The following is a 14235-nucleotide window of genomic DNA, read 5'->3' as shown; positions in this document are numbered from 1 at the left end:
CCTTAGACACGGGCATCTGGACGCGCGGTGTGCTTGTGCGTGTGTGTGTGTGAGTGTGTGAGTGCTTCTAATTATCGGTGTGTGTCCCAGAGTACGGCAATAATGGCAGAGTTCATCCACTGTACACACACAGACACACACCCTCATGTGTGTGTGCAGCACGGATAGACACGGGCTAAAAATCCAACGTGACCATATGTGTCTTTTCCTGTCCTCTCTCTGAATCTGTCAGCGCTTCTTTCTCTCCCTTGCTCTGTTTCTTCTGTGTGTTGCGCTGCAGTCCCAGCTCCCCCTGGCTTGGTTATAACGTGTGCGCCGACGTGTGTGAGAGAGACAGTTGAGAGCGAGAGAGAGAGAGAGAGAGAGAGAGGGGGAAGAGAGGGAGAGGGGCAAGGAGGGATTCGGTGGAGGAGAGGAAAATGAGAAAAAAGCACAGATGGAGGGAGGGAGAGAGAGAGAGAGAGGGGTGATGGTGAGAGAGAGGCAATTGTAAAAATGGCAGAGGGAGTGAGGATGGTTGCGAAAAGAACAAATGCAACCAACTCTCCAGAGACCTAAGCAGTGTCCTTCTCTCTCTCTCTGTCTGTCTGTCTCTGTCTCTCTCTCTCTCTCTGTCTCTCTCTCTCCCCACATGCTATTTTTAGAAGTAGCTCTGTCGCAAATCAAAGCACTGAATCAAAACCTATCAAAGAGCAGGATGCAAAGAGCCATGTCTTTCACACCTAGTAACAAACACATGCACGCACATACACACACACACGCACACACACACTCAGCCTTGTCCAGTGAATGGCCATGTGCCTGCTTTAAGCCTAGAGAGATCCATATATAAGCTATTCTTCAAGCCTCATCTAATCATATCTGTCCAAATGTTTAATAGGATTTTCAAAATACGTAACATTGTCAAGCACGCTTCAGGATAAGCGACAACTGACTCACAAGGAAACTATAGCGAAAAGGTATTCTCAAGTAAAAATCTGGTTTTCCAGATTATGCACAAAGTGATGAATGACATTTGAAAGTAGAATCACCGACTTTCAGTGGCAGCGGAGTCACTTGAGGAAGGTTTCGCTGTCTCGTCTGCTTCAAGAACATGGCTCTTCTCCTGGTCCCTCTTGTTAATTGGTGGCAGAATGTTTTAAAGTTGTTGGTGTCACTACTCTTGTCAAACAGTTGTACAAATCAAAAATGTCCTTGTGTCAAAACTTTGCCCCAATAATCGCAAATTGTACTTTTATCCCAGCTCCTCTGCATGCCATGCCTCATTTTCCATACTAAAGAATGTGCATAATTATAATTGGGAGTGAGTGGAACTGAGAGGAGAAGAAGTTTATGTGCTACCTTCTTAGGACTGTGTCCGTTAGCCCATTATCCAGAGCTCCTGTAGTTATGTATGCCTATGGATAATTGCCATTATGTAACACAGTTATGAATAGTTAAGGGCTGAGCTAAAATAAAGCCAAACACCATTCCATCAAAAGGGAATCATTAATGTTTAAAGAGAGACTAGGGGATTAATTTTACACTACAGGTCACAATGAATAACATCAATGAGATATATGTATATGTGTGTGGGTGTGTGTCTGTGTGTGTCTGAGTGAAAGAGAAAGAGAGAGAGGGAGACACAGAGAGAGAGAGAGATAGAGACAGACAGAGACAGAGATTTGCACTTGACAGCTACAATCAATTCACATTTAATCTCAGACAGGTAAAAAAAAAAAAAAAAACAGAGTAAAGAGAGGGAGCAGGATGGAGAAGAGTTATTGAACAATCTCCAAGTCCAGGACCACAGCTGCAGGGAAAATAAATCAAGTTCTTGTTGTATGCAGATGATTTGGTGTTATTATCTTATTATTATCTCCTATAGAACATGGTTTACAACTAAATCTGTCACTGCTGGAGAACTATTGTAAAAATGGGCACTGTCCATCAACCTGGATAAAACAAAGATTATGGTGTTCCAAAAAAAAAAAAAAGCCAGATCACCAAACCAAATACCACTTTACTCTGGATGAGACTTACTCTGGATGAGACTATACTGCAACATACTGAGTACAACTAACTAACTAACTAACTAACTAACTAGGGATTATTATCAATGCATTTAATAAAGCTATACATGCACTGACAGAAGCCAGAAGGGTCTACTAAAGCATCAAAAAGTTATATTTGATCCTCCGATAAAAATGTGTAACTTGATGCTCAACAAATCACCATGGGACAAAGATCCAGTTGAGAAATTCCATCTAGAACTTTGTAAGGACATCCTTGTAGTTCATAAAAACAGCCTAAACCATGCCTGCAGAGCAGAATTAGGGAAATTCCCCCTGTCTCTCCCTATAATAAAAAGGGCCATCAAATTCCAAAGCCATTTAGCACAATCAGCTCCTGAATCCCAGCACAGAGCATTCAAACTTAACGGTAATGAAGCCCTCCATACCATTTCAAAAACAGTAACAAAAGAAATAGGTATCAAAAGCCAAACTAATTACATTGAAAACTGGCAAAAAGAACTAACATTAATCAAGGGAGAAACAGAGCAAGTGACCACAGAGGGAGAAGAAAAGATCCCTGGTTGAAGAAGAAAGAGTCGGCTGGGCAGACAAACCTCAAGAATGATTATGTGAAACACACAGAGGGAGAGAGGGACCAAACTCCAGATCAACAGAACAACTTGGATAGGAAAACAAATAAAATATGAGAGAGGGAGAGAGAGAAACAACAGAGAGGCAGTGAACAAAAGATGACTGATAAACATAAGGAAAACAATAAAAAAGACATGTGAAAAAGGTTCTGACCAAGGTTCTGAAACTAAAGGAAAAAAATTAAAAAAAAAATTAAAAAAAAGTGAATGGGTTTGATGTTGGTTCCACACCTCGGAGGGATTGTAAGTACAGTTTTCTCCACCACTGGGGAACTAGACTACAAAAAGACCAGGGAATGCAGTGCACAGAATGCAGTATAGGATAAAGAATTATAGGACTGTGGTGCCATGACTATTTCATGAGAACGACATTCCCATATGGCCATAAGCAAATATGCTCTCTGCCATGAGAGCTGCATGTGAAACACTCAATGTGGTGCAACAGGAGTGACTGTAGGACTGCAGTGAAGCCAAGAAGATAGCTTGTTACATTTGTTGCATGAGAGGTGGTAGGGATTCAGCCAGTGGAGCTTCCCTCCCTAAGCTTGCACTGAGAAAATAATGAATAATGAATAAATAAAAATAGCTAATAATTTTTGATAATGTTCTTTCAGCATTTTATGGCTGTAGGTTGTGTGCAAATGCATAATCTCTGCAATTATGTTTCTGGATATTTTCCAAACGGTCAATAGTTTTGTTCCTTACTTGTGTTCCTTGTGTTACTTTTGTTCCTTACTTCCGCCCAGGAAGGACAGTCATGTTATACGTGCACATTCACGTGCACGTGCAAGCATGTAGTGCAAAATAGCTGAAGAGATGGGGGGGAGAATGGCCTCAGCCGCCACTGGATTCAGTGTCTTGCTCAAGGACACTTCTGCAGGGCATAGATGCTTGTTGACGTCGAAGCTAAGGTTGAAAGAGGACCTCACTAACCATTAGTCCACCCTGCCACTGCAATGCTATCTGCTGAAGCAGAATTCCCATAAACTATTATTTAAAAGAAAGTAGCATCACTGTGGTGTTACTGAATATTCAAGGTTTCACCTAGGTTCCTAGTTTCTGCTCCTTTCGAACCAATGATAAATCTGCATATCACACTTGGGGAAAATAACACATCTGCAGTGTGTGTGTGTGTGTGTGTGTGTCTGTGTCTGTGTGTATGTGTGTGTGTACAAGTGTGTGGCAGAGGAAAGAGGCAAGCAAAGACAAAAATGGAATTCATACCCTGTCTAATCTGAGACAATGAAGAGGAACGTGTGTCTGCAGCGGTGACAGAGAGAAAAAATGAATCCATGCATGTGCACATACTGTATGTGTCAGTACAGATCTCATCCATACTGTACATTACTGCACATTCATGTGTCCATATGTCTATGCTGTGTGGCGGTCCTACACCCTGTGTGTCCTGAGGCACATGTAGACATTCAAAAGTAGACCAGAACACAGCAGCACTGCTCCACAAAAAATGTATTACAGAGAGATAAACAACATTTTGACATGAACAGGACTTCACAGGGTGTGGTGACTACATGATCCCATGATCTCCACTGAATGAGACAGTATGAAGCCTAGACGGGGCAAGGTGAGAACATGATGAAGACCTCTGTCTGCCGTATTTTTTGTTGTCAGCGCATACTTTTGAATATCCATGAGTTTATTTTTGCTCTGCACCAGTGTGTGAGATGGTTGTGTTTATGTTTTATTCTTTTTTTTAATTCCCCAGTTAAGACAAGATGACAGGTGTAACACCCTCCTTCACAGCTCTCTCCTATCCCCACTGGATCCCAAGTGAAAATTAACTGTCGGAAACTACATGTTCCTTCTTTCAGCTACTTGTTAAACTTCTCCTGACTCATTCGCTCAAACCCAAAACCCAAATCTGATCCTGCAGGTTATCGCTCCACATCAGCCACATCAGACCCTTCCTCACCAGCTGTGTACTTTATGCGTTGCTGCAAATACATTTTTCCATTTGGGGAAATCAATTCTTAAACTTGAACTTGAAAATGGTCAGTAGTTACTAGTAAACTTTCTCTTTCCTTGCATCCTCCTTTCCTTTCCACCTCTATTCTATGTGATAGAGTTTTTGGTCTTTTTACGCAAATTATTATGTTTATAGATTCCGTTGAGTATGCAATGAGGATGAGCTGATATCTTATATCTTCAATATTGCTTTACTGACAAAAAACTGAAAAATGACCACCAACACTTAAAATGGGAAGAAAGTACTTCATCTCATGTGTGTGTATCACTGCATGTTAACGAGAGGAAAACAGAGAAGAGGAGAGAGCACCACATTCTTTGATTTCAACTTGCATGAACACAGCCTGGCCAGTTGAGAGAGAGCGAGACAGAGACGACAGAACAAGAGATGGTCCTTGCTACAGTACGTCACTGCTTCCTCAAACGTAACTGGTCTATTAAAACCACTTCTGCAGCTAAAACAGACTCTCATAAATGTGAAATGAGACAGCCAGAGACAGAGAACAGAACAAGTGGCCTCCCAAAGCCCCAACAGACACACTTTGTTCTTGGTGTTCTACCGAGCTTATGCTAGCACCTAGAAATTCTACGTAACTCTTAATGCGGATAGTTAGCTTTCCATTTGTGACTCTGAGAAAAAGCGTGCCAGCATTGCTCGTCAAATGCTGACTGTGTGATGAACTGTGATTGTCGTTTTTCAAAATGGCCAGTCCTGGTTACATTCCCATTTGAGGGTGTGTGTGTGTGCAGCTGAACAAATTTATTTTTCCAGCAGCTTAGTGGCTAATGCTGCCCGGACCGGAAGCTTTCCAAGGGAGGAGCTCACAGGCTTATATGGGCTCTAGGACACCATGCCACAAGGCAGTGTGTGTGTTTGTGTGTGTGTGTGTGTGTGTGTGTGTGTGTGTGTGTGCACGCGTGTATTTGCATGTGTGTATGTTTGTGTGTGTGTCTCTGCGACTGTGTATCTGTTCTATTAATTTATCTGTGAGCTTGTGCAGTTTGAGCATGAGTAAGAGCACATGCACATAAATGCACCTGCCTACATCTGCTGTACACTTATGCACCAGAATGTATGTAGCCTAAATGATGCCCTGGGGGAAAAAGGTGGTCTGGCATGGGCCAGGAATAGCATCATCATGTGTGTGTAATGTGTCTTTATTACCTGTGTGTGTGTGTGTGTGTGTGTGTGTGTGTGTGTGTGTGAGAGAGTGTATGTATTTGTACGCATATACAGTATGCGTACACATCTGCTTTCCGATTACCCGCCAGGTCCAACAAATCAATTTTGTCGAAGAGAAGAGTTTGAGATATGAGATCTAAAAGGAATGAGGAGCTTTTTTTCCATCTCAAAGTCCTGCTTTTCAATATACATGTGCACATATCAGTAAAAAAAAAAAATCCTGGTGCCCCAAGTATGTCCCAAGTATGTTGGAATGAACTCAATGATAACCCAATCGTTTTAAGGGCAAAATTATTGCAAAGTTACACACATTTGCCATTCTCTCCAAAGACACACCATTAGCAAAACATCTCCGGTTTGACAAATTGAAAGTCTACCAAGCACATAAAACCAAAAGTCCACCAAATGCCCTTTGAGAGAAAGAGAGAGAGAGGGAGAGAAAGAGAGAGACTACATCAGCAACAGTTATTCAAGTTGAGGTTAGTCATCATGAACATAAGGCAAAAATCCTTTACTTAACATCTGTTGACTTTAAATGAAGCCCCACACACAATGGGAACTGGTAAACTCTTTCATGTCCCACTCACTAAGGGATTGGAGGATTAGAGAATCTCCAAGTGAAAAGGGCTCATGTCCAAATTGGTCCAAAAGAAAGCTGCATTCAAAGCCTTTGGGGAGCAGAGGAACTGGGGCAGTTGTTGACATCGACACTGTGACGGAGTAACCACATTTTCTGGGATAACACAAATGAACAAATTCATGATGAACTTTCACGTGTATTTTCCCTTGAAAGTGGATTCTGCCCTCACCGTGCACTTGAACATTACTCCTTTCCAAAATAGTAAAACTGCATGCTTCAGCTAAGTGTGGTTTCATCCCCGGCTTTGTGCACAAGAGGACACAATGCTGTTTCTGACACAAGAGAAATGTCAGTGATTCAATAGGAAATTTTCTAATGCTCCTTTCCTGCAATTCTCACTCTCTCTCTCTCTCTCTCTCTCTCTCTCTCTCTCTCACACACACACACACACACACACACACACACACACTACATCAAAGACACTTCAGTTTACAAAGTAAGTGCTACTGTCAGCAGCAACAATGGACTCTCTCTGGGTCCCATTGACGTTGAAATAGAGTAGTTAAGCACTCGCAAAAGAAAATTCTCCCATGTCTGAATATCAGAATATTTTCGGACATATTTGGAACAACACACTATACAACCTGATGTTTCTGAGATTAATGGAAAGAGATTTAACAAAAGCGCTGTTTTTCACATAGGGTTTGTGCTAAACTCAAGGAGCACCTGTTTTCAATTACTTCCATTTAGGAACCTTGTGGAAGCTTTTGGTCACGTGTGATGTGAGTTAGATTTTAAAGTTAGCTTTACGGTTGTTTTTCAGCATCCCTGTCCCACATGTGTCTGTATTGTCCTCCTTTTCCCAACAGAAACTCCAACTCCCCAAAGGTTTCTTTCAGCAAGGCCCCTACATGTAGAGTAATATACACAGGACTAAATTAACAAAATAAATAAATAAATCAATAAAATAAAACACCACCAGACAAATACATTGCACTGCATTTTGAAAGGCCTCCATGCATCAGACTCTACAAGGGCACTACAAAGGCATTCTCCCCATATCCCGTGTACTTCTGCACTGACTTTCACATAATTAAAGATATTTTGAGCTGGCTGAATACAAACTAATTGCCTCTAAGGCACTGTTCAAAAATGCAATCAAAAGTGAACTAATTTGTCTAGATGTAGAATAATGTTATCATGATTAAGCAGCCGTACACTTGCCTCCAGGACACTGTTTTGTGTTCCATTTAACAAGAGACTGTAGTAAAAGGTTCTAATGAAAATATAAAGGAAAGGTTACATCTATATTGTAATTGAGAAGCTAAGATCTCACCAGTGTTTGAAGAGTGTTTTGGATTGCTGATAAGGCAAACTGACCAGGCAAAGTGAAATCACATATATACAGGAATAATACCACCATGCAGGCATGGTCTCACACACACACACACACACACACACACACACACACACACACACAAATGTTCACATGCATACACACATATCTCCATATCTTCTTGGATCTTCATTGTACGTACACGTGTGTGTGTGTGTGTGTGTGTGTGTGTGGGTGTGTGAGAGAGAGAGAGGGAGAGAGAGAGAGAGAGAGGGGGAGAGAGAGTGGGGGAGAGAGAGAGGGGGAGAGAGAGAGGGGGAGAGAGAGAGGGAGAGGGAGAGGGAGAGGGAGAGAGAGAGAGAGAGAGAGAGAGAGAGAGAGAGAGGGAGAGGGAGAGAGAGAGAGAGAGAGAGAGAGAGAGAGATCAGTGGTTCTCAGTCCTGGTCCTAGGAATGCAAGGTGAATGCAGTTAACTGCAATTAACTAGCTGGATGGACAGAAATCCAGCAACTGATAGTATTCCGTTACATCACCACATGGCCATCTTGGTAGGAAAATACCAGGTGATTGTTTTAACAGGTGATTATAATCAAATGACAGCCACAGCCAATGAGCAGTGTATATGGTAAATACATGTGACATCATGGGAATATTATGAATACTCTGCGCCCTGAAGACCAGGATTGAAAACCACTGGTCTCTCCTTGAGGTGCCTCCTCCTGCGTGACTCATCACCCCAATTAGTAGAGGATCTGGGCATTGCACACTGGAAAATGAAAGCACAGAGGCAACACGACACAAACACACACACACACACAGAGGAGCTCAACGTCAAGGACAGCAACAGCGTTGCTGATACAGCTGGGGTCAGAGGTTTCACTGGGGAAAACGTCATAGGATGTTGGAAGTGAAATGCTCTTCGTAAACGCTACAGTGTCAGCACTGATCATTCAAAACTATTGCTCTTACCAAACCTGGACTTTCACAAAGCATCCTTGTCTTAGTGAGCTGTCACTAACTACACAGTGTACAAACCAATAGGGACGCCTTCCTAATATTGAGTTGCACGTTTGCCCTCAGAACAGCCTCAGTTCATCCAGGCGTCGATTCAGCAAGGTGTTGAAAGCGTTCCACGGGGATGCTGGCCCACGCTGACTCCAACACTTCCCACAGTTGGATGGCAGTGGTAATCTACTCCATCTCATCCCACAGATGTGCAGTTGGATTGAGATCTGGTGACTGGGCAGGCCGCTGCATTAAGCTGAATTCATTGTTCGTGGAACCATTCCTGGACAGTCTTAGTGTTGTGGCAGGGGGGCGTTATCCCGCTGAAAAGCCCATTCGCAGATGGATACTCTGCTGCCATGAAAGGATGCACCTGACTGACAATGATGTTCACGTGGCATCCAAATGTTGTTCCCCTTTTATCATGGGACCCTGCCATGAAAACCATACACCATCACACCACCACCAGTCTGCAGTGTTAACACGCAGCAGGATGGATGCATGGACTCATGGTTTTCTCCATTCCCTCGTCCTCCAGGCAGTGTGAAACAGCAGGAATCGGGCACATCCTCCCGGGTCCAATGTTTTTCTTCCTTAGCCCACTGCGACTGCTGTTTCTTGTTTTTCACTGATTTTTAACTTGCCAGCTTATCGATACTGTTTATTTACCATATGCTTATATTGATCGCTGTGCTGGTTTGGTTTGCGTAAACAGCATTGATTTAAGTGAGTTAGCGTCCTTTCCAGGCGCTTTTGTTATTGAACGCATTGAACATAGCAGAGTGTTTAATTGTGTTGTTTGCTCATCCACCTGCGTACCACAATGACACACGTCATGGGAAGAAACAAGCAAGGAAAGCAACATGTACAATGCCCACACACACAGACACACACAGACACACACAGACACACACAGACACACACACACACACACACACACACACACACACACACACAGTCACACTTCAGGAATCTTGCTATATGTGTATATGTCTGTGTATGTATGCATGTAGTAGAGTCTTTAAGTGTGTGTGTGTGTGTGTGTGTGTGTGTGGTGTATGTGTTGTTCTCTCTCTCCCTGCTGGGAACCTATTGTCACTGGGAAAGAAGCACACTGTGTCCCCTTTGTTCCTATCACATGCAACCTTTACAACACAAACACACACGCATTAACACTCTCATTCTCTCATAAACACAAAGACACACACACACACACACACACACAAATATACATAAACACAAACACACTCATAGCATTCCCCTAAAACAATGTACATTGCAGAGTTGGGGGAAAAAGTTTTAGAATAAAGTTTGAAAACTTGAGGAGTGCTTGATTTATCTTATCTTCCAAATAGTGTTTCTATTTTAAATTATTGGGCAAAGGAAATCAAGTTCACCCTAAAGTAGTTCAAATATTGAAAAATATTCAGATATAGGCCTAGTTCTAGGTCATTTGCACTTCTGGGTAATCAACTCTCATCCTGAATCTTTTGGACAAACCGCATTGGCAAATGACACACACACACACACACACACACACACACACACACACACACACACACACGCATTCAGAGAGAATAGGATAAAAGACTACCGGCTCATCCTTCTCTCTTCCTGTCTTTCATATGCTGATGGAATAAAGCCCTAATGTACAACAGGTGAGCCATCTACACCAGAGTATTTATCCCTTTTTAATCACCTTTCAGGCAAACTCAGATGAACTGGGTTGTACTGCCTTCAAACTGGTCAACGCATGGGTTTTCTTTGTTGGAAATGAAATAAGGAAGGAAGGAAGGAGGGGGAAGAAAGGAAAGAAGGGAGGAAGGAAGGGGGGTGGGAGGGAAAGAAATGAGGGTCATCAAAAAATCAGTTACAGCCCAAAACCTATGCAAAGTACATTACAGACAAGGTGATGTTATACTTTCACACCTCTGAGTCCAGCTCTAAAGGACATGGGCCGAATAGATCACTTACACATTTCTTTCACAAATTCTTCCATAAATAATCAACAGAACCTGGTAAAAAAAAAAGGATAGAATAAAAAAAGAAATCTTCTCAGAGAGCACTTTGAGTAGATTTCCCTCTGTAGTACTTCAAATGACCATGGACCATAGTGACCTCATTCACAGCTCCCCAGCAACCGCCCTCTTCATCAGGGCTCACGGAGCCCGACGAGAACTTCGAGCTTGTTTACATCCTAAATAGCGCTGTGCACTGCCACTGTGCCACCTTGAGAGAGAGGACAAAGGGGGTGAGGAGAATCTGAGAGTTTTTATCGTTTCGTATCGGTCTTGCTTGGCTCATCGCCGGTCGCCACAGGTCGACCGGCCCGCGGGGAAAACTCCCAGCACTCCAGATGGTCAGTCTGTCTGTGGTGTGTGCGCAAAATAATCATGGCCACAAATATGATTAACCACAGCTGTCAATACAGTATATACACGCGATTTAGTCTGCGCAAAGTTTTACACAACAACAAACCAAACACAGACAAGAGAGATGGCATTAAACGTACCTCGGGAAATGTGAAAGCAGAGTAGAAATGATGATGGCAGTGTGTGCAGAGTGTGTGTGCATGGGAGTGTGTGGTGTTCAGGGGGGGGCACCTATGATGTGGGTATGCACAAATGTATGCATTCCCATGTGTTCACGTGTTTATTGATTCATGTATGCAGGAGTGCTACGGTCCTACCTGCTCAAAGTGTGGAGCGAGAGGCTCTCTCCTCTGAAGCTGCAGCTGCTTGTCAATGTTGTCCTTCAGGCACTGACACACACGCCGCTTCTGGTCTGCCGAATAGGCTTCCAGACTGAGCAGGCAGTCACACTTCTGCAGAGAGAGAGAGAGAGAGAGAGAGGAGCAATAGGGGTGGAGGGAAAGGACAGTGGACTGATTAGTCGTCTATGGTCATGCAAAAGAGAAGTGCTTTCTTTTCCCTGGACAGTAAGTTGAAGAGAGGTAGAAATGGAGCTGTCCAAACGCTCCATAAGACATTCGGACAGCTCTGTGTGTGTGTGTGTGTGTGTGTGTGTGTGTGTGTGTGTGTGTGTATGTGTGTGTGTGTGTGTGTGTGTGTGTGTGAATTGTATCCAGCTGACCCACACCACTTGTCCAGAAGAAGGGTCATAAGAGGCTTGAGAGACCAGAGAGCGCCGTCAAAGAGGATAATGACTAACAAAGGAGCTTAACCAGCCAGAGGTGTCATCTATGTTATACTGTGTGTATGTGTGTCTGTGTGTGTGTGTGTGTGTGTGTGTGTGTGTGTGTGTGTGTGTGTTTCCAAAGGTGCACATCCTCTTGTCATGATAGATGGCTCTTGAGTTCAGGACACCTTTTCCCAGTTATCCAGCAGAATAAAATAAATACAGTGTCCATACTTGTCCTACGCCCGTAACATCTAGTTGTTCATCTTGTCAGTGCCCTCTTATTTCACTGAACACCGTTCCATTTACAACCCTTCACATTCAGTTGTCATTTGAACTATGTTTGCATTGCAGCATAGACTGTAAACTGACACAGCACTCTGGACAGCAAAATGCTAGCATTAGTGAAATTAGATCATGTACAATACTCACTTTGGGCAGAATTTGATATGCTGGCAAAGTGATTACGTGACATACAGCAGGTTGGTAGCCCCAAAAAAGTACAAATCAACACATCCCTGGTAGAAAATTAATGGGAAAGAATATCTGATGACCAGTAGTAAGCTCAGAGTTGACAAGGCTTGGTCAAATAGCTTTGAAGTCAAAAGTGCATAAACACCACTTGGCAGACTTTCCAGGACTTACCAGAATCTGTAAGTGATCCAGTTTAAATCGTTAATGGTTTCATGGCCCCATTTAGGTTTTGTCATGATTCCAGCAATGTACTTTTGGTACAAGATAGATCTCATAAAAACCTTTGACGAAACTAATTTATGTCCATTTTTGCTCCATACCCTCATTAGGAGACACTCACAAAATCCAAGGAGGAGAGCTAATGGGAATATTGTCTCTAGGATAAGAAAACTTTATGCCAATTTGCAATTGATGTGATTTGTTAGTGTAACTGCAAGCCTGGAGCCGTTTCTGTGCTGCAATGATTTAACGACTGAATAAGAATGAAAAACAGGAAACATTATTGTCTTTAAACGGTTCCTAGTGTATAGCAGACACAAGTTAGTAACTCTTACCACTAAGGTCTGTGCTTGAGCAAATGTTAACTATTATGAAACATGCCAGTGCTACACTTGTTCTTAAAACTGAATGAAATCTTTGGTTTAGTTGCCTAACAGTCTTGAGGCTAGTTCAGTACCCTGTTTTTCTTTCTATAACCCGAAAAATCATTTGCAACAGCAGTTGTGTGAAAATCCTGGAGGCAACACTTTTGGCAAAGACTCAGCATAACAACAAAGAGTGGTTTAAGCCTTGGAGGAACTGTTGACTCGTGTTTTGAAATACTAAATATAGCACTAAATGTCCCCTTCTCATTTTTTTTTCATTCAAACCTCAAACAACAAAGACAAGTACAAAGTGCATATCCACACATACAGTGTAGTGAACACAGGCACAGTACATTTCGAATAAGCAAATCAATGAGCTGCTGACCAAATTAAATTATCAATTAATCGCATTACCTACGCTAACACTAATTTTTCTATGGTTCTCAGTGTGCTACAAAAGCCTGCAAAATCCATATCCACTCACATAAACACACAAACACGCACACACACTTTGGGGGGACGTTTTCATCCACAGCTTGTGAGTTTTCTCAAAAACAACAACAAGCCTTCAGTTGGCCTGGTCCTAACCAGACTCTTTCTGTGATGCTGTCTACAGCGGCAGCGTCTCTCTTGAGGAGGCGTGAGTTGTTGTGATTGGAGCATTTTCTTTCTGATTCATCTTGTCATTGTCGAGAGAGACAGAATGTCAACAGGTGTGAACGTTACAGCTGATTCAGTTTGCAAAACTTTATGTAGACTGTTTGGTCCAAACGATGGACATCAATATTCACGTTCGCCATGTTGTTGTACATCAGGTAAATTCCAGGTGCATAGCAGCTTAATGACGCTGCCTACACTTAGTTGAGTGACATATCTGGTAACCAATAAGACGTAACTCTCAAAGGTTGAGCACATTCGGATTGGTGCTCATTGTTCAGCTCAGGTTTCTGACCGTCACCATCCAGATACAGCTGGATGGGAGCTCCAGCTCATTAGGTTATCGTTGAGGTATATTCAGTTGAAGAATAGTCTTCTTTATTCTTCACTTTCCTGAAAAAGCTCCCACATGAAAGGAACATCTTGTGCTCAAGCGCACATTTTTTTCTATTTCTTCCCCTTCAACTTTGACCATTTCCATCTACCTCAGATGTTTCTGCTTCTGGCTGTGTCAGGGAAAAACAAGAAATTACACATTTGTGTCCTGGCATGGGTTAGACTATAAATAGGGCTTTTTCCATTTTGTGCAAGTCTTCAGAGATTGACTGGAGTCCTCAGGGCTTCTCTTGGTGTTCACTGCCCTGGTCAATG

General features: G+C 42.6%; 1 protein-coding gene across 2 annotated transcripts in view; it reads right to left on the bottom strand.

Annotated features, from left to right (window-relative positions):
• Nucleotides 1-14235, bottom strand: part of rgs3a (regulator of G protein signaling 3a) — a 155499-nt gene that overhangs the window by 58701 nt on the left and 82563 nt on the right. For both annotated transcript variants that reach the window (XM_071905352.2, XM_071905351.2), the window contains one exon: nt 11421-11555. In XM_071905352.2, coding sequence (XP_071761453.2) covers nt 11421-11555 — 135 coding nt within the window. The remainder of the gene's footprint in view (nt 1-11420; nt 11556-14235) is intronic.

Source organism: Centroberyx gerrardi, chromosome 2 (genome assembly GCF_048128805.1).
Source record: "Centroberyx gerrardi isolate f3 chromosome 2, fCenGer3.hap1.cur.20231027, whole genome shotgun sequence".
NCBI lineage: Eukaryota > Metazoa > Chordata > Actinopteri > Beryciformes > Berycidae > Centroberyx > Centroberyx gerrardi.
The sequence above is the reverse complement of the archived record's forward strand: the minus strand, read 5'-3'. Positions and strand labels throughout refer to the sequence as shown.